The sequence below is a fragment of the Hydra vulgaris genome, chromosome 04, assembly GCF_038396675.1.
Source record: "Hydra vulgaris chromosome 04, alternate assembly HydraT2T_AEP".
In the NCBI taxonomy this organism is placed as follows: Eukaryota; Metazoa; Cnidaria; class Hydrozoa; order Anthoathecata; family Hydridae; genus Hydra; species Hydra vulgaris.
Genome location: NC_088923.1, coordinates 12580551 through 12599717, shown reverse-complemented (window position 1 = coordinate 12599717; position 19167 = coordinate 12580551). Strand labels below are relative to the sequence as shown.

Sequence of the window (19167 nt, the reverse complement as noted above, 5' to 3'; positions counted from 1 at the left end):
ATTTCGCAGGGAAATAACTGTTGAAAAAATAGGTATAAAGGCAGAGCAGAGACTTCTTGTCTTAGAAATTCTGCAACAATTAGTTTACTCTGCACTCTAAGAAAAAATCCGTTATATACAACGAACTGCATCTGTCGCTATTGCACCAATGGGTTTTCCGTTATGTTAACGGATTAAAATTTTAACGGATTGAAGTTCGTCGATATAAATCCGTTAAAATTACGGATTTATTCCGTTCGTGCAACAAACAATTCGTTAAAATAAAGGAATTATTACGCTGGGCGGCTTTTGCAGTTTTGGTAAAACAAAGAATTTACTACGTCATTGAATTGAATAGTTTATTATTCCCTTCATTAGAATTAGAAAGGAATTAAGCCAGATAAAATTGAGATTTCATTACAAAATAGACCTTATTTTTAGTATATAGATTATTTTATTATGATATTCAACATCTGATACAAGCAGTACTACTTATACTAACTAACTTGATCGGGAGAGATGTTTTAGCAAGCTTTAAAAACGTTTTAACTTTTTAATTGAAAACTAATTAAATATTTATAATAATATAATTCAATATAAAAACATTCTATTACAACAAAAATTAAAAAATTTAAAATTATAAAAAGTTTCTTAATATATATTTTAATAATACAGTTATTATTTTCAAGGTCAAAAAACATTTATATAAAAAACACAGACATGTATACAATTGTTACTATTCTAGATTTCAATTTTTAATACTGTTGTAAATTCATGTGTGTGCACATTTCAATTCCAGCAACCTGTTGTCGGTTATTTAAAGATAAACAAACCTTAAAATACAATAAAGAAAATATTGAATATAAATGATATACCATAACACAAATTGGTAAATTTTTACTAATAACCCTGAAAGAAACATTTGTTGCTAACTTTTTATTTCTAAATTGCAAATAAAAATTATGTAATTTTATTAGTTCTACATTTCAATGTATTAAACTAAATTTTATTTAATAATAATAAACACGTTAAAAGTATTAATATTAGAATTTAAACTTGATACCTCATACCTATACAAATATAAACAAGCAATATATAAACTTATTTGTAACTAACATAAAAAAATTGTAATAAAAAATAGTTTTTCAACTAATTTAAACTTACTGTGTGATAGAGCATGACACGTATCTAAAATAGCAAATTATAAAAGCATATACAAACTTAAATATACAAATTATAACAATCCATATAAATCTTTGCTGTAACTAGCCTAAATAAACACCCATAGAAAAAAATGCAAGTAAACATTTTACAACTGATCAAACTTACAGTGTGATATTGCATGTCACGTGCCTAAAATTATAAAAGCATATAAACAAATTATATCTAAACTTAGCTGCAACTAGTTTAAACAAATATACCCATTAAAATAAATGCAAGTAAATATTTAAATTTGATACCTCGTGCCTGAATGAACCTTGTCTAAAGTAGCAAGTTTAATACAAATATAAACAAGCAATATATAAACTTAGTTGCAACTGACATAAAAAAATTGCAAGTAAAAAAAAATAAAAATAGATTTACAACTAATTTAAACTTACTGTGTGATACAGCATGACCTTTGACTAAAATAGCAAATTATAAAAGCATATACAAACTTAAATATATAAATTATAACAACCCATATATGAGCCCATGAGATGCATGGTGGTATAAGTCACTTTTTTCAATATTTTGAGTTATTTCCATTAATTGCTAGCATTTTGTTTATTCTATTACATGGCAAAGTGGTATATCTCTAATGATATTGATAATGATGCTGGAACTGTTTTTTGTTATGCTCCTCACTAAACAGTTGTTTTTGTTCACAGCCATAGTGATATTAGTCAGACTTTTCAAAACTAGATATGAGTGACTTATACCACTATGCATCTCAGGGGCTCATATAAACTTTGCTGTAACTAGCCTAAATAAATACTCATAAAAAAAAATGCAAGTAAACATTTTACAACTGATGAAACTTACAGTGTGATATTGCATGTCGCATGCTTAAAATAGTCAATCATAAAAGCATATAAACAAATTATATGTAGAATTAGCTGCAACTAGTTTAAATAATTATACCTCATGCCTGAATGAACCATGTATAAAGTAGCAAGTTCTATACAAAAATAAACAAACAATATATGAACTTAGTTGCAACTAATATAAAAAAATTGCAAGTAAAAAAATAATAATAGTTTTACAACTAATTTAAACTTACAGTGTGATATAGCATAACACATGTCTAAAATAGCAAATCATAAAAGCATATACAAACTTAAATATAAAAATTAAAACAATCCCTTTATAAACTTTGCTATAACTAGCCTAAATAAACACCCATAAAAAAAATGCAAGTAAACATTTTACAACTGATGAAACTTACAGTGTAATTTTGCTTACCACATGTCTAAAATTGCAAATTATAAAATCATATAAACTAGCTCTAAACATAGCTGCAACTAACCTAAATAATGATACCCATCATTGATGGGTCTTTTGATGGCATCAAAAGAAATGTTAACACTTTTAATTTTATAACTGATTTAAATTTATACCGTAAATTACTACATGTCACTTTTAAAATAGAGAATTACACAAGGATATATACAAGTCATGTAGTCTTAATTATAGAAATAATTGTTCAACTAACCCTTTAGTTTATCATATAAAAAAATTAAAAATATATTGAATGCTTAATATAGAAAATTTAAAATAAGTTTAACAACCTTCGAAATTACAAATAACAGAGTGTAATTTAAGCTGCGTTTATCCATTTGCTTTCTTTACTAAAATTTAGTAAAAAAAGAAAACGGATAAACACAATTAAAATTGTGCTTTTTTAAAATAGCTTCACATTTAGTCGAAATGTGAAGCTATTTAAAAAATGGCAAAATAAGCTTACTGCAACAAACCTTTATCTACAATTTAAATATGGTTTGAGAAGATCGCCTTTTAAAAATTTATCATTTATAAATAAAGAACTTGACAAATATAAATCAAACAAACAAGACTTAAAGAAATAATCTACAGAGAATGCACTTCATAATTTCACTAATCGTTAAATACAGGAATGGCTCCCTATTTTGATTGGACGAAAAAAGATTGTTTTCCTTAGTCCGAAAAACAATTTTTTCTCGTTGCCGTATTTAAAAAAAGTTTATGCCTTTGTATGGATATACATATATAATATATGTACAATATAAATGCGAAGAACTCGATACTAGATTCTAGTATCTAATACGCAATAACGATGGTGAGTTTTAGTACAGTTTTATTTCATTAAAGATAATGCAATTTTTCTTCTTCTAAAAGACATAACTTTTGTTTAGGCATCTGCTAGCTTGTCTTCAAACAAGTTAAAGCTTAATCACCTTGCGATCAACAATTATAATCGACATAATGCTTGCGAGTCACAGAAACAGTTTATTAAATCTGTTCAAGATTATTCTATCAAAACACGCCAGTCTCCTGTGGATATAACTGATGATGTATTTTCTCTTAAAAGTTTACCACCTAAACATCAGTTAATGAAATGGTCCACTGAACTATCTATGCGCAATAATATTGCGAGTGGAATCCATTATATAGAATGCAACCTAGGAAAGTTCATGTATGAAAGTGTTCAGCATCTAATAGCTCTTCAAAGGGTTCAAGAAATGAAGCTAGCAGTTGATCAAGAGTTAACATGGTTTAATTCTCCCAAGTTAGTACCAAAATCAATCAGTATTTTTCCTTCTCAAAATTTAATAGAAAAATTCAAAGAAGTGCTTTTTAGAAGGCCAGCTAACAAAGAAATACCAGAATATGTGATGAACCCTAATACTTTAGCTGAGTTATGTTGTGCTTGATGGCTTTCATCAGATCATATGCTGCAAATTTCTAGCATTTTAAACGCTATTCAAGGCCATTCAAAGGTAATTTATTTTAACTTTTTAGGAAATATTGAGCATTATGTATCAAGAATAACTGTTGTCCCTGAAAAGCTGATCTTTATTATAAATATTGGAGGAAACAATGAGAAAACATTTTCTGGCACAGATTTAAATGCAGGTTGCCACTGGACACTTGCAGTTTATAATAGTATTGAAGGTAATTTTTACTATGGAGATTCTTTAGGATGGACAGCTCCAGATGATTTTTTAACTAAAGTTAAATTATTAATCAGAAAATTGTATCACATAAGCTAAAGCTTTAATATCACTTATTGTCATGATCCAAAGACACACATGAATGGAGTTAAAAAATGCAGTTCTTTTTGCAAAGAAAATTATCCCATGCAGACATGTGGAAATATTTGTGGAGTTATTACCATAATAGTATGTGCAATCTCTTGCTTAAAATATGACTACTTTAACTGTATGATAAATAATGGTCAAATAGAGAACAATAATTACAATTTTCTAAAAGACCCTACTGAATATTCTAAATATTTAAGATTAGTTTTAATGTCATGGTTTATCTCAAAAGAAATAAATCTTGATTTTGTTGTTCCTACCACTATTGTGCGTGAAGTTTCCACCAGTTTTGAAGTATGTGATACTGATTCTGCTGAAGATGCCATATATACAAATGTTTTCGAATCCAACATAAATAAAAAGAAAATGGCCAATGTAAAAAATACCAATTTTTTATCTTTAAAATGCGCAATTTGCACTATCTCTTTCACCCAAAAAAAAAACATGCTGCGGCATATGAAAAATAAACACAAATCAATTGATGAAGCACAAGAAAATATTCAATCAGGAAATTCTTTTTGTCTTCAATGTGGATTTAAATGTAGGCGAATTAAGGATTTAAGAAAACATTTATCTGCAGTTCATTTTTATACCTTTCTGAAAGAAAAATTATCGTTTGCTAATTATCGAGGTAATGCTTTAATGTTTTTAAAAGTAAATAATGTTTTATTTAAATATAGTTTAGAGTAAAAGTGCCATTTATTTTGCATACAAATTTTTGTATTCTTGCTTTATTATTTTTTTAATATGTTAGTGATTATGTGTTGTGAAAATGATTTTGAATTTGTAATAATTTCAAACATAATTACTAACATGAATAGGTTCTTAAAAATATTTATTGCCTATGTTTTAGTCCAGTTCCTGTTGATGTTATGAATTTTTTTTATTTAAGTTGTTACACAATGATAATTGTTTTCAAATTCATTTTCTCCTTTTTTGTCTTGTAGTGATTATTTAATTTTTGTAAATAGTTTTTTAGAATTTGAAATGTGGAAATCAGATATTGAAAGTAATAATGCAACACAATATGTTTTACCTTCTGGTGAAAAGATTGATAAAGATGGTAGGAAAGTATCATACTATCAATGCTACAGAAGTGGATTTTATAAATGCATTGCGAAGAAAAGACTAGTTAAAAGTAGTGGTATGTATCAAGTAAATAACGATATTTAGAAGAAGAAAAATATTTGTATTTGCCACAAATTTTAATTTATTAGCATTGTTTATCTAATTACTGTTATAAGACTTAATTCAGTGACCACTTTCTTATTAAATTTTTGTTAAATAAATTATTTATTTCAAACAATATTAGAACACCTAATGTAAATATCTAAAAACTCTTAAACATGTTTAGTTTTTGTGTGCTATAGGTCACTTTGTTTTAAAAATCTTTTAAAATTATACAGATGATGATTATCTTTACTATATTTAGAGTTTTATGTATTATATATATATGATATACAAATATTATATTAATCTATACCCAGTAGGCACGCAACGTTTTACTCACGTTTCAATCACGTTTATTTTAGGTGACTTTGTCCAGGTTACTATTTTACATGAAAGTTACGTGCCAAAATATCGCGCCTAACGAAACTATTTTTATTCTTAATAAAAACCTGTGATAAGAAATATGAAATAATATTTTTTATTATATTATTTATTTTTTTATAGTATAGTTTTTGTATTCATTATATTAGTTATAATTATTTTACTGTTATGATGATATAATTAATTTTTATTGTAGTTTAATCATAGTTAAAAAAAAAAATTTGGTCTATATAATATCTTATAACGCAATGCATTTAAAACAGAACTAAATAGTCCAATTTATTTTAAGTTGTAATATCTAATATCCAAATTACATCAAATTAAGTTAAATAAATTAGTACCAAGCGTCCCTATTTGCCACACAAATAAGATTAAACTCAAGTACAAGGTATGCTTTTTTTCTACTTTATGATATAATATTTTAGACTGGCGAATTTGTCCATTTTGCTTACTTAATTTAGTACAAAATAAGTTATGTTAAAACAAATTTAATATCAAATTAAGTAAGCTACATGGACAAATTATAAGTTCTAGCAGAACTTATTCTTGATTCTTGAGCAATAATAATGTCTATAGAACTTCTGCATACATTATTGCTCAAGAGTCGATTAGATAAAAACCAAAAATAGATTTTCTTGTATTATTTGGTTTTTAACAACAAGGTTAAAGAATTTATCCAAGATAATATCAATAAACAAATGTGTTATGTTATTTATTATTGATATATGTATATATTATTATTATATACTTTATCTTTTTGTAATATATGACATCTTGATCTTGTGCTTTACTTGTTAAAAAAGGTTAATACTTATTTACTTCATTTTTTGAAATTATTTAAATATTATATGAATAATATATATATTTGAATTGTTTCCCCCCCCCCCCCCTCCCATTTAAAAACAAGATTTATGGAATATAAGAAATGTAATTTTGCAACACATGTTCTAGTACTTTATAGAAAACCAATAAACATGAATAATTAAAATTATTTTACAGTGTATTTGACAATAAGTATTTAATGTTAAGTTTTTCTATGCTATGACATAAAGGCACTAAATCTTGCATCACTTTTACTGCACGTTCTGCACATATATTTGACCCTTGTGTTGGAATTGGTGTTGGCTCTGTGGACCAAAATGTCTTCAACAATTTTAATGCTTTTGGATGCTCATTGCATGCTTCTAATAGATGAACAAAATCTGCAGGATTGAAGTAGTGATCACCAAACCATATATCACCCCATGAACCACAGATGAAGTTGCATGCTGCTTGAGCAGATTTCGATTCTTGATAGTCTGGTATTAGAATGTAAGCAAGTAGAACAAAAATTACTCTCAAGTTCCATCTTGAATTGCTTATAGCAGGATGTGATTTGAAATTCACTTTTGGAAAGGTACCTGTGCTTTTGAACTTTTTATAACAAGCTATTAAGTGATACAGGAAGTCCATGTCATCTCGCCAGCCTACCCAATTCACTTTTGTCAAAGGATCTCCAGTATTCTAAAGTAATAACTTCGGGTTCTTGTACTCTTGCCATAATCTTGTCACATATGGGTAATGAAGATTTGGTTTTGTTGTTGATCTTTCAAAAAGATTATTCATGACATGTAAAATATGGTGGTGGCATCCTAAAAAAGAAGGTTTTTCTAGTCCAATGGTTTTGAAATGTTTCTGTGACAGTGTTACTACATCAATTCTTGTTCCGATATTTACATATGTTGTATCAGATACAACCATTTTTATGGCTAGCCACAGCTCATATTCATCCAGCACAAGTTGACTAGGAAGATCCAATGGTATTGTTATGTTATTGCCTAGGAATATCATTCTGTAGAAAGACACAATAACCTTTTAACTTTTAAAGTTTGAGGAAATTCACTTTTCCCTCTCTTCGTCTTCTTTTGTGATCGCACCCTGTAGCAAGAATTTAATTTAGTTCATATCTTGTTGGAGAATGTAACTTGGTTCTGAGTTGAATTTTTAGTACTCGGTATATATTGGTGACCTAATTTGACAATACTTTATTATACATACTTTTAGTTTTATACTTAATATATTATATATAATTAGGGGTAGATGAGGCACCTTAGCCGTGGTGAATGTTTCCACAGCAAAAGGAGCCTCAAGGTGAAAATCTCACCATGGGTAGGAAAATCATGATATAAAATCCCCACTATAATGTTGTGAGGTTATGTGGTAACTATTACATTTTTTTAAATTGTTATAATTTTTCTGTGTGCATTCTAAAATTACATTTAATGTTCAAAACTTTGTAGATTACTCATTTAAAGCAACTTCGTGGGCTGTAACCTTTGCATCTGGTGAGTTAATGTATGAACAAGTTAATGCAGAATCAAGTGCAAATATAAGAAGATGGAAAACAAAGAAAACAAATTATTTAATCAGATGTTATCACATAAGGTGAGTACAGGTCTTTTTCTAATCACGCCCATCAGTTATTAACTTTATATATATATATATATATATATATATATATATTTATCTATAGACAGATATTAGATATAGATATATTAGATAAACAATATTTTTTTAGACTTGTATTTTTTATTTTGTACTTCTTTTTTTTATTTATCTGTCGACTTTTTTGTTATGTCTTTTTTTATTAAATCCTTATTTATTTTTTAGCAATAAGAGTATAAAATTAGAAGGCAAATGCCTTTTTTTATTTTTCTACATTGTATGTAGTATTGTTTTCTTAAAATTATTTAATGATTTAGATAAAAGAAAACAACTAGAAAATCTTGTTGCCAAAATGGTTGGCAACTTACCAAGTAAGATTTGTTTTAAAAGTTTGTGATTTAAGATAGTTATTAAATAACCATATTATTATTTAAGATTTTATTCGTTTCTTTCAGCTAAATCTGATTCATTAGATAAAGTTTGATGCGTACTCTTATAGGAGAAAATATCGACTGATTCGTTAGATTATGTTTGAAGCGTGCTTTTATGGGAGAATATATCGACTGGTTCGTTAGATTAAGTTTGAAGTGCGCTGTTTGTGGATCGAAGTGTGCTCTTCGTAAGTTGCAGATCTATGACTTTGTACTTATTACTTATTGGATATAAGTAGGATATTTTAACAAAAGTGTTGCTTTTATTACAAATTCAAAATGTTTATGTCAAGAACTAATATACTGACTAATAAAACCATGTAATTTAATACGTATTAAATATTTCCTCGACGATGAGTTTTTTTTCTTTACACGAATCCAAACACTTCGTTTTTATAAAGCATAATTATTACTTAAATATTACGTGCCAAAATTAACGTAAAAAGCACGTCTTTTAGACAGTTCATGGGGACTAAAAAGTTACCTAAATATCACGTGCCAAAAGTAACGTGAAAAACACGTCCATAAATCACGTGAATTGGTCATTTCATGGGGAACAAAAAGTCACCTAAATGTCACGTGCCAAAATGACGTGAAGTTCACGTTTTTGTCACGTCGCTGTGCCTACTGGGTATGATCTCAAATATCTACTTAATAGGTACTCGAAAAATTGCTAAAAATTGCACGTCCACACTTAAAGTTACCTAAACCGTAGATGGACATGTTATTGTTAATGCTTGTTATTCACACTATGGACATAAAAATGAAATTCAACATATTTCTCAATCAAGTGTTCAAAGGCAAGAAATTGCTAGCAAACTTAAAATGGGTGTAACCAAAAATAGAATCCTAGATGATATTAGAGATGAAACAAGTTGTGTTCAATCCAGATTACATTTAACCCAGCGTCAAGATATCAAAAACCTAGAGAAAGCATTCAACATTATTTCTATACAACTTCATGCCAATGATCAAGACAGTGTTGCAATTTGGCTAAAAGAATGGCAAATGAAGGGAAATAGTCCTGTTTTATATTATAAACTACAGGGTGAGTTAGATACATGTTATACATTTAAAGAATCAGACTTTATAATTTTAATGCAAACAGAACATCAAAAAAAAAATGCTGCAACAGTTTGGAAAAAATGGTGTTTGTATTGATTCTACGCATGGCACAAATGCATATGATTTTCTCATTATACTGCTGATTTACTAACGGTAATAACCAATTGGTTTTATTGCGCACGAGATAGATACGAAGCGGTTAAGCTTACTGCTTTTAAAATTTTTAATGCCTTTGCTAAAAAAAAGCGGGTTGCAAATCTTCAGCATAAAAAAATTCCTATGGTATATCATATCCAAGGTACTCTTTGCACGGTCGAAAAAGTTTTTCAAATTGGCATGTCTAGAACATTTGCGAGCATGTAAATCACGATGTCGCATGCATTGTTCGTTTCTGCATTCAGATGGTTTTTCATATGGAAATTTAAAAAACTGATGAGCTAATTTTAACTTTATTTTGTAACTGTGTTTTTAAAAATAAAAAAGTAAAATTTGTTGTACACAAATTTTCTTTTTTTATCATTTTTCACACAACTTTTAGAAGTTATGCAATCCAAAGCATTGTTGAAATCAGGATTGCTGATTTTTCACTAATAATAATTTTATTACATTATTTATGATTTTTATTATTTTAAACTTGAAAAATAAACTTTTCTTGGAATAATGCAAATAATTACAAAACTAAACGTCAATTTAATTTTTCGGTTAACTAATAAATATAAAGTTTAATGTAGTTTTTTGATAAGGGGTCGTCCATAAAATACGTCACACAATTTTTGACCGTTTTTAACCCTCCTTCCCCTCCCCCCCCCCCACCTTTGTCTCAAAATCGTAACACTTTAGAAGCAAGTTTTGTACGAGTCATCACAAAATCACCAAACCCCCTGCCCCTTATAGCGTAAAGTAATTTGTGGACGACCCCTAATCATTTCATTGAAAAAAAAAATATTCATAACTGGCTATAATCAAGGTTAAAAATTTTGATATCAACTTTTTTTCTAGTTGATGGAAGTTGAAAATGCGCTTTTTAATTTTTTCCTTCTTACAATTCGTGAATATTAAAAAAGCAACAAGAATTTAATTTTCGTTAGCATTTTAACATAAAAATAAATTGCAGAAAAAATAAATTCATTTAGGTAACAAACACTTGCATGCACACAGCATGCACACAGCATGCAATTTTTGACATTTTTTTTATGGCAATCGCTTCTGACTTCGCTGGTAACCAGAGCAATTAATATTTTCAATTTACCTTAATTTTAGTGTTTTTCTGCAGTATAATATATGACAAAACAAATTTTCTTATTTTAGCAACTCTAAACTTCAAAGCGCATGGGCAAAGCGCACTTTATGGACTTTCAGCATTAGATTACTTAGTGTTACATTTTATTAAAAAAATCACATTTTTTTGAAATAGGCTAAATTTGATATATATTGCATTGACAAATTAACTTTTTATTTACAAAGAATTAATGAAAAAGAACACATCGAGATGTATGCACTACACTTTTTTTATAGAAGTAATCTTTTTTGTTGAATAATTGAATAATTGAATAATTGAACAGTTGAATAATTCTAAATTTAACAGAGATTTTTTTTTGGTAAAAGACTTTTTTACCAAACAGTTTTTTTCATCAAGATTTACTAAATCATGACTCTAATAAGGTGTTTGATGTAATCACAAACATTACTCTGATTGATGTGACGTGCAGCAAATCTTCACCATCTGCATCTTAGACTTCATGTATAACTGTTTGGGGTGAATTATATAGATTTAATTATCATTTACTTTTGAATTTTACTTTGTAGCCTTCTAAAAGATAAACATATAAAGAATACATAAAAATTGGCAACACCTTTGTAAAATTTTATACAAGCTTAACACAAACACACAAGTCTATAAAAAAAAAAGAAATGAAAATAGATGTTTGCTCTATAGTTATAAATACTCTCGAGTCCTAGATAAAAAAAGGGGGGACGTTTGTTAATTTTTGGGAAATTTTCCCACCCACCTTGAGCTTAATAAGACACCCCCCCCCCTCTAAAATTCCCACCCATAGATAAAGAAAGAATTTTTATTTAGTATAAAAATAACAACAGACCTAATTAGCATATTGTTTAACATGATCACAATCAATAATATGACAGCTTTTAAGTTTCAATTAGCTCACTCTATTGTGTTATTGGTGTTTTTTATAAGTTTTTTTTCAGAAAAAAAAGTGTGTTTAAGATAAAGTTGATAAAGTAACAACAATTATATTATTGAAGTAGGTTTCCTCATTCGAAAAAAAGTAAAAGCTGTATACAAAGGTAATTTAATTTAGTGAAGTAGAATCAGAGCTATTAATAGAGCTCAGAGTCTCCTATTGCTTGTTAACGTTGAAAAAGTGCCATGAGAGCTTGTGCGATGGGTTTAATGATATTCAGATGTTAAAAAAATTCTCATGACTACGTATGAAAATATCACAACATAAATGAAAACAAAAGAAAGAGAGTGTTAGTTTGAAAGTAAAGGTTGGTGTGCAGCATTGTTCAGTGATACACCCTAGGTTTTTATAACCGTCTTGTAATCTATTTGTAAAGAGTTTAGACTTATTTTAGCATAAAAACTAATTTATGTAGTTGAAGGAGAATTAATATATAGTGTTGAAAAGTTTCAGTGTTGAAAAGATGGAATTGAAACAAAAGAGCTAAGGATTAACATGATAAAGACATTAGTCATCCAGTTAAGAATGACCAAGCAAAAATATCTGGGAAATGGGCTTGTGGAGTGTGTAGGAAGGTTACATTTTGTGAGCAATGAGTTCATAAAAAAATGTATTTCAACTGCTTTATACACAAGGAGCATTTATTAATTTTCAGAAAATTTTCCCACCCACCCAGAGCTTTTTAAGACCCTCTCCTTTTTCATTTTTTAACCAGACACATTGGTTTTGTAAAAGATTTCTGGTGCAGGTAAACTCATAAATTAGGAGATTACAAAACAAAGTTGAAGGCCAAACAACATAATACTATTTAGAGTATCAGAAAGTAACGTTACCTCATTAGATAAATCATACCAAAAAGATGAGTAATTTTGTATTCAAATATTTACTATAACTACTTCACATATTGTTAAGAAAAATATAATTAAAGTGATCCAGCTTGGTAAAAAAGACAATATTGTATAACATTGTTCAAGACCATTGTTGGCAAAACTGATAAATTATTGTCAAAAAAACTTTGTAATAAAGAATCTGAGTAAATTTGCAGATGCTAAGATATAAATCAATCAAAGAGCTTCATAATTTGACAATAAAAGAAAACAAAGATCTTGAAATTCTAGTAGCTGAGGCAAAGGAATAACAGCAAAAAAATTGTAGGGGAACAAATAATTGTGGTAAGACAGATCAGAATAAATGAAAACTGAATTCAAGCAAAAATTGTATAGTGTAGACACATTATTGGAATAACTTAGAGTTGAGCTATAGAAAACTCTATAGAACTCTTAACTTAAATGTCACTAGTTGTCTTTAGTTGAACAATAATATTTTATGAAGCTAACAAATTTGAAAATAAACTAAAATTATCATTTTAGTAAGATGTCATATATATATATATATATATATATATATATATATATATATATTTTTATATATATATATATATATATATATTTATAATATATATATATATAATTTTAAAAACACTTATCAAAATGTTTTCTACAGTTTGTTTCACCTTCAGCAGGTTTATCAAGAAGCTTCCTGATGATCCTGCTGAAAGTAAAACAGACTGTAGAGGATATTTAGATGAGTGTTTTTAATAATTTAAACCAAAAATATCTTTTAAGTCACCCGCAGTGACTTAAAAATTACCAATGGAAAGGAGATTCTGGTACAGTTCAGGATGTTGCTCAATGCAATGATTTGTCAAGTCTTGTGTATCAGTTATTCACTTGCAAATTTTCTGATGGATATTTTGTTAAGCTTGGAATTGATGGTGGTAAAGGTTTTCTCAAGTTTTATCTAAGCATTGTTGTACTGCATTAAGAGTAGATAGCAGCTTACCACCTCAAAATCAACCTCTCATTCAAAGGACTGGTAAAGACACTAGTTAAGAGATATATTGTTGCTGTGGTATCAGAAAATTTGCCAGAAATTTACTCCAACATTGAACAAATCTAGTCATTGAAAAATGCAAATAGAGTCAAATTTTAGAATACACTAGCTTACATAGTGTATTTTACAGTTAGATCGCTCAATGTTTTTTAAAGACATATATTTTAAAGAAAGATCTTGGCAGTAAGATAATATTTGTTGACATCCTAATAGTAAGATAAAATTTAGTTATAGAAAACTACATCATTTAAAAACTTAATTTAATTTTAACTTTCGACCTACATGTATTTAACTTTATTAGTTAATAAAACAATTTAATAGAGAATCATTAGTTAAACAATATAATTTTATGAAGCATATCAATTTAACTTTTAATTTTATTTTGAACCAACAAACCTCTGATTGAAATTATTGCCATAGCTTAGAATGTAAAAGTATTGCCTTAGTAGTAGCGTGTAAAAAATTGTGTTGCTTTGTTATTGTAAATGTATAATAATACATGTTAATTATTGTAAATGTATAATAATACATTTATAATAATTAATCTGAGTGTTACACACAGGTTAATTATTAAATGCAATAATGTAACAGGTAAATGTAATAGGTAAGTGTATTATAATACACTTACCTATTACATTTACCTATTACAAACCTGTGTGTAACACACAGGGTAACTATTTTAAATGTATTATAATACATTTACAATAACAAAACATATTATTATACAATCAATGTGGTAATAAAAAACACTGTATTTTAATAAAATACAGTTATAAAATTTTTTGTTATTTAATTATTTATAAAATTAATAAAATAAAAATTAGTAAATAAAAATAAATAAAATTTTTATTTACACATTGAATGTATAACAAAAAATAATATAATTTTATGTTTTACTCTCTGTACATGTTTTACTTAACACTCTCGGTATATGTTTTACTTAAGAATAACATAAAAACAAATTAACAAAGTTAGTAAACTATAATACTATAAACAAATTAAAAACAATAGCGGTAAATAAAGTTTAGGTAAATAAAACCTAAAATCTAAGACTTTTACAGGAATGGCTCCCTAATTTGATTGGTCAAAATATTTGCTCCGATCTAAAGAATATATTCACAATATTTCATATATATGTTCCATATATAACATATACAAGTCACGATATCCGGTAAACGAGAAAAAATGTTTTTCGGACTTTGTGAAACAAAATTTTTTCATCCAATCAAAATAGGGAGCCATTCCTGTATTTAACGGTGTCGCGTTAAATAAGTAGCTCGTTAAATAAGTAGACAAACAGTTCTGCGCAGGCGTAAAAGCGCTGAAACACTTAAAACTAGGATCCTAAAACCCAGCGTTAAATAAGTAACAATGCTTATAAACAAAAAAGATGGCTGACCACGATTACTCTGTTGAAGATGTTAAAAAATATCTTTATGATGGAACAATTAAGAAATGTATGAGCTTAAAACAGCGTAAATCATTTCTAAAATATGCAAAAAAATTTCAGTTTACTGGTATGAATTAATATTAAGAGTAATTTTGTATTTGGACTTTAACTTTTTTTGAAGATTTAGACTTTAATCTCAGATAAAATGTAAACATTGTATACAAATGTAAACATTTACGCATAATTTATTTAAAATTGTAAAAATTGCAGTTATAGTTCTGCAAATGACTAATCCTCAAATGAACATATACAAAAGTAACCGTTGCATTCACGTTTTGCATACACATGTCACATGTGTTTACAAATGTTTACATGTGCTGTAAACGTTTGCATATAATTTATATACGATTCTAAACATTACAGAAATAGTTCTGCAATGACTAATATTGTAAAGTAACCATTGCATACACCTTTGGCATGCAAATGTAAACATTGCAAACAAAATTCTGCAAACCCAAATGAACTTCAAATGAACATTTTTTTTTTAATAGTTTAATGGAAGTATGGAAACACTTGTTTTTTATTTTTTTCTCTTAGATGGAAGGCTGTACTATGTAACTGCTTCTAATAAGCTGCAAGTTCTTTTAACAGATGAAGAAAAAAAATATGCTTTTAGAGATGTGCATGACTCTAATCATGGAGCTCATGTTGGGCTTAATAACACAAGAATTAAGCTAAAAAGTGCTTTTTATTGGCTAGGTAATAGGGTTAAATATTTCAATTTAATATATTTTTTATCAAATTTTCTCATATAATAATTGTTTTCTTTGCATTAAAAATGATTTTCAACATGGTTCATTTTCTAACTTGATCTAATTGTAATTATAATAGTAAATTTTTCCAGTATAAAATGCTTATCATATTGTTTGCAAAATTTTATCTAGGTATGGTTAGTGATATTACAAAATGGGTGAAAGAATGCTACAAGTGCCAATGCATGGAGAAGATTAAAACTTGTGCTCTGGAACTGAAACCAATTAAGGTCAACGGATTGTGGGAGTTTTTAGGTATAGGCCTCATTGGTCCTCTTCCACTTACAACTCAAGGTAATAAAGACAATTGTTACTGACCTTTGGAGTAAGTATGTTGAAGCTTTTTCAATACCAGAAAAATCTGGGTTTTTTGTTTCTAAGTGTCTGGTTACTTTGTTTTATCGATTTGGCCCTCCAAAAAAAGTACTATCAGACCAAGGTAGAGAATTTGTAAATAGCTTGAATGAATTTTTATTTTCTACTTTCAATATTAAGCATTTAATAACATCTGCTTATCATCCACAAACAAATGGACAGGATGAGAGAACAAATCAGATTATTAAGCGAGCTCTTTCAAAAGTAGCAAATGAATCCTAAGATAATTGGGATACTTTATTAGAACCAGTATTATCTGTTCTCCGTATATGCGTACAATCTTCAACTAAGTTCACTCCATTTTCTTTAATGTTTGGCAGGGAGGCACGACTTTTTCCATCTTTAGCTCTTAATGATAATGATCCTGAATTTATTGATAATAATGTTGACATTGCCGAATGTAATGCAACTGAATCACAGATTTAACAAATAATGGATTCCCGTATTGCATTTCATGCCATAGTGAATAATAATATTTGCATTGCACAAAAAAAAAATGCAAAAGTACCATAATAAAAAACATTTAAAAGGTTTCAAGTCATTTAATTTTAAAATAGGTGACAAGGTTTTAGTGAAAAATTACAAAAAGATAGGTCGTAAAGGTAACCGTATGGAGCATGATTGGCTTGGACCTGCTATAATTACCGACTTTAAGCCAACTGGAGCTGTTGTGTCCCTTAATGGTAAAGTTTGGAAATCAGCTGTAGCTATCCCCAATATGAAGCCTTATTTGGAAGAAAATCTAAGTTTTATCTCTTCAAATATTTTAAAAGAACAGAATTATTGTTTGCAAATCACTGAACAAATAAATATAAATGAAAAATCATGTGATGAAAATACAAACTCTACTTCTACAGCATTAAAGATTACATCCACATTAATGTATGATTTAGAAAAAAAGAAAATAAAAGTTAGTGAAGTGAAAGCTTTTCCTACGTCTCCAAGCAATTATAATACTAATAATAACTATAGTAATAGTAACTATATTTGTAGTAACAAAGTTTTATCAGTTAAAGAAGAGAAGCCAGTTGATAGTGTTGTAGAAAGTGTTATAGTATAATTAAAAAAAGTGAATGTAGAAGTTCAAAGTTTTCTAAAGTTTTTTGTGCAGTTCCTGTTGCCAGTAATTTTTATTCAAAATTGTCAACAGAGTCTAAAGAAAAAGCCTTAGATATTTTAAGAAATCCATCTGGCTGGCTTGATGACACTTTGATTGATATAGCACAAAGTTTGCTTTCAAATCAGTTTCCTAAAATATCTGGGTTTCAAAGTTCGTGTATTTTTAGTTGTTTTAATTCAGGTGGTTTTACGGGAAGTTACAGTTTTATGCAGATAATTAATGTGAGAAAATCACATTGGGTACTTTTAAGTAATGTGTCCTCTGATGTTGTTTCCCATTGTATTCAGTTCTACGATTCACTTTTTATTAGTTCAAGTAAAGATGATATACCATTGATAGTGCACAGAGTTGCACGTTCATCCTTGAATTGTCAAACAAGCAGTTCTTTAATTGTCGAAGTTATGGATTGTCAAACGCAACCAAATGGAAATGATTGTGGTCTTTTTGCAATAGCAAATGCAACAGCTTTGTGTAATGGTATCGATCCAAGTTTAGTTATATGGAAACATAGTGATATGAGGCAACATTACCTGAAATGTATTAAGAACGGTGTATTAGAAATGTTTCCCTTCGTTACTGTGTCAGATGGTCGTAAAAGGTCTGCCTTTTCTATTAATTGCAATTATTTTCGTAAGTGCAGACAAAATGATAATAATTGATTGTCATTCAAGTTTTTCTGGATATGGATTTATAATTCCTTTTACATCATTAGTGTTTATGTATCCTTTTGTTTATGCAGTTTTTTTAGTTTTTATGACATAATACACAAAAAAGTTTTTTTGTTTTCTATCGTCGGTTTGTTTATGTATCTTATGTTTTAGCTAATAATTTAGTTTATTTTAGTTATTAAATATATTTAAAATTTTAGTTTATAAGTTAGTTATTTTATGTTCAAATATGTCTTATAGTCGTTTAAAGTTATATAATTGGTTACTTTAAGTCAACTATTGCTTTTTCTTTATTTCGTTATTGGCATGATGATTTGTTTTGCTTACTTTGTAGTTTATTTTTTATTCTTATCAGTTTGTATTTTTTATTCTTATCAGTTATTTATTATATCAATTAGGATTATTGATATATAGTTAATAGCTACTGTTATTAAACCAAGCGTTTGTTTTTGTAGCAGTTAACTATAAGTACTTTTACTATGACAAGAGTGTTATTTAAAAATATGGTTATAATATTTTTAATTTTAATGAGATTTTTATAATAGATTAATCAATTTATTATAGAACATTGTAATAGTTTAGACTATTCTGGCTTGTAAATGTCGTCACTGTTTTAGCATTTTTAACATTCATACATTTCAAAGATTCAAATTTTTCTTGCACAAATTTAGAGTTCATTTTGTAAATAAATTTATTAACATATATTGATCAATGCAGTTGTTAAGTACTTTTCTGGCACAAAAGCAGGTATTTATTATTGAATTTTTTTTTCACTGCATTTTTATTATACAATTTATGTTATACTATATTTCTATATTATATAGGCTTGTAATTCGATGTGGAAATATCAAATTTCTTCCAAAAATGACCAAGTTTCAACCCAGTTAAATTTTTTTCAAAAGGACATAGAAACCATGTTATTTTATTTTGTTATTTATATTGTGTACGGATTTTTTGATCTTATTTTCAAAATAA

General features: G+C 27.7%; 1 protein-coding gene and 1 long non-coding RNA gene across 8 annotated transcripts; one reads left to right on the top strand and one right to left on the bottom strand.

Annotated features, from left to right (window-relative positions):
* Nucleotides 1-1052: 1052 nt before the first annotated feature.
* Nucleotides 1053-3074, bottom strand: LOC136079575 (uncharacterized). 4 transcript variants are annotated; one of them, XR_010638039.1, is made up of 4 exons: nt 2243-3074; nt 2104-2140; nt 1581-1604; nt 1174-1461 (listed from the first exon to the last, which is right to left on the bottom strand). It is a non-coding gene; the product is annotated as an uncharacterized LOC136079575 (long non-coding RNA). The 4 variants fall into 4 exon arrangements; XR_010638040.1 differs by adding an exon at nt 1053-1167 and having other exon boundaries at nt 1309-2140; nt 2243-2807; XR_010638038.1 differs by having other exon boundaries at nt 1174-1604.
* A 94-nt stretch (nt 3075-3168) lies between these two features.
* Nucleotides 3169-9877, top strand: LOC136079574 (uncharacterized). 4 transcript variants are annotated; one of them, XR_010638036.1, is made up of 6 exons: nt 3169-3277; nt 3354-4890; nt 5239-5403; nt 8090-8234; nt 8552-8605; nt 8734-9016. XR_010638036.1 is itself a non-coding variant. In XM_065795474.1 (5 exons), the coding sequence occupies exons 2-5, from the start codon at nt 4251-4253 to the stop codon at nt 8553-8555; spliced, it is 954 nt and encodes a 317-aa protein (XP_065651546.1). In that variant the 5' UTR covers nt 3169-3277; nt 3354-4250; the 3' UTR covers nt 8556-8606. The 4 variants fall into 4 exon arrangements, 2 of the variants coding, with proteins under 2 accessions (XP_065651546.1, XP_065651547.1); XR_010638035.1 differs by having other exon boundaries at nt 3170-3277; nt 8690-9016; XM_065795474.1 differs by lacking the exon at nt 8734-9016 and having other exon boundaries at nt 8552-8606.
* Nucleotides 9878-19167: the final 9290 nt, after the last annotated feature.

What these genes read in the sequence shown, in the direction of transcription:
- LOC136079574 (XM_065795474.1), top strand. Translation starts at nt 4,251, where the DNA reads ATGAATGGAGTTAAAAAATGCAGTTCTTTTTGCAAAGAAAATTATCCC. An exon ending in ATCGTTTGCTAATTATCGAG is followed by an intron (nt 4,891 to 5,238) that starts GTAATGCTTTAA and finishes ATAGTTTTTTAG; the next exon opens with AATTTGAAATGTGGAAATCA. An exon ending in AAGACTAGTTAAAAGTAGTG is followed by an intron (nt 5,404 to 8,089) that starts GTATGTATCAAG and finishes AAAACTTTGTAG; the next exon opens with ATTACTCATTTAAAGCAACT.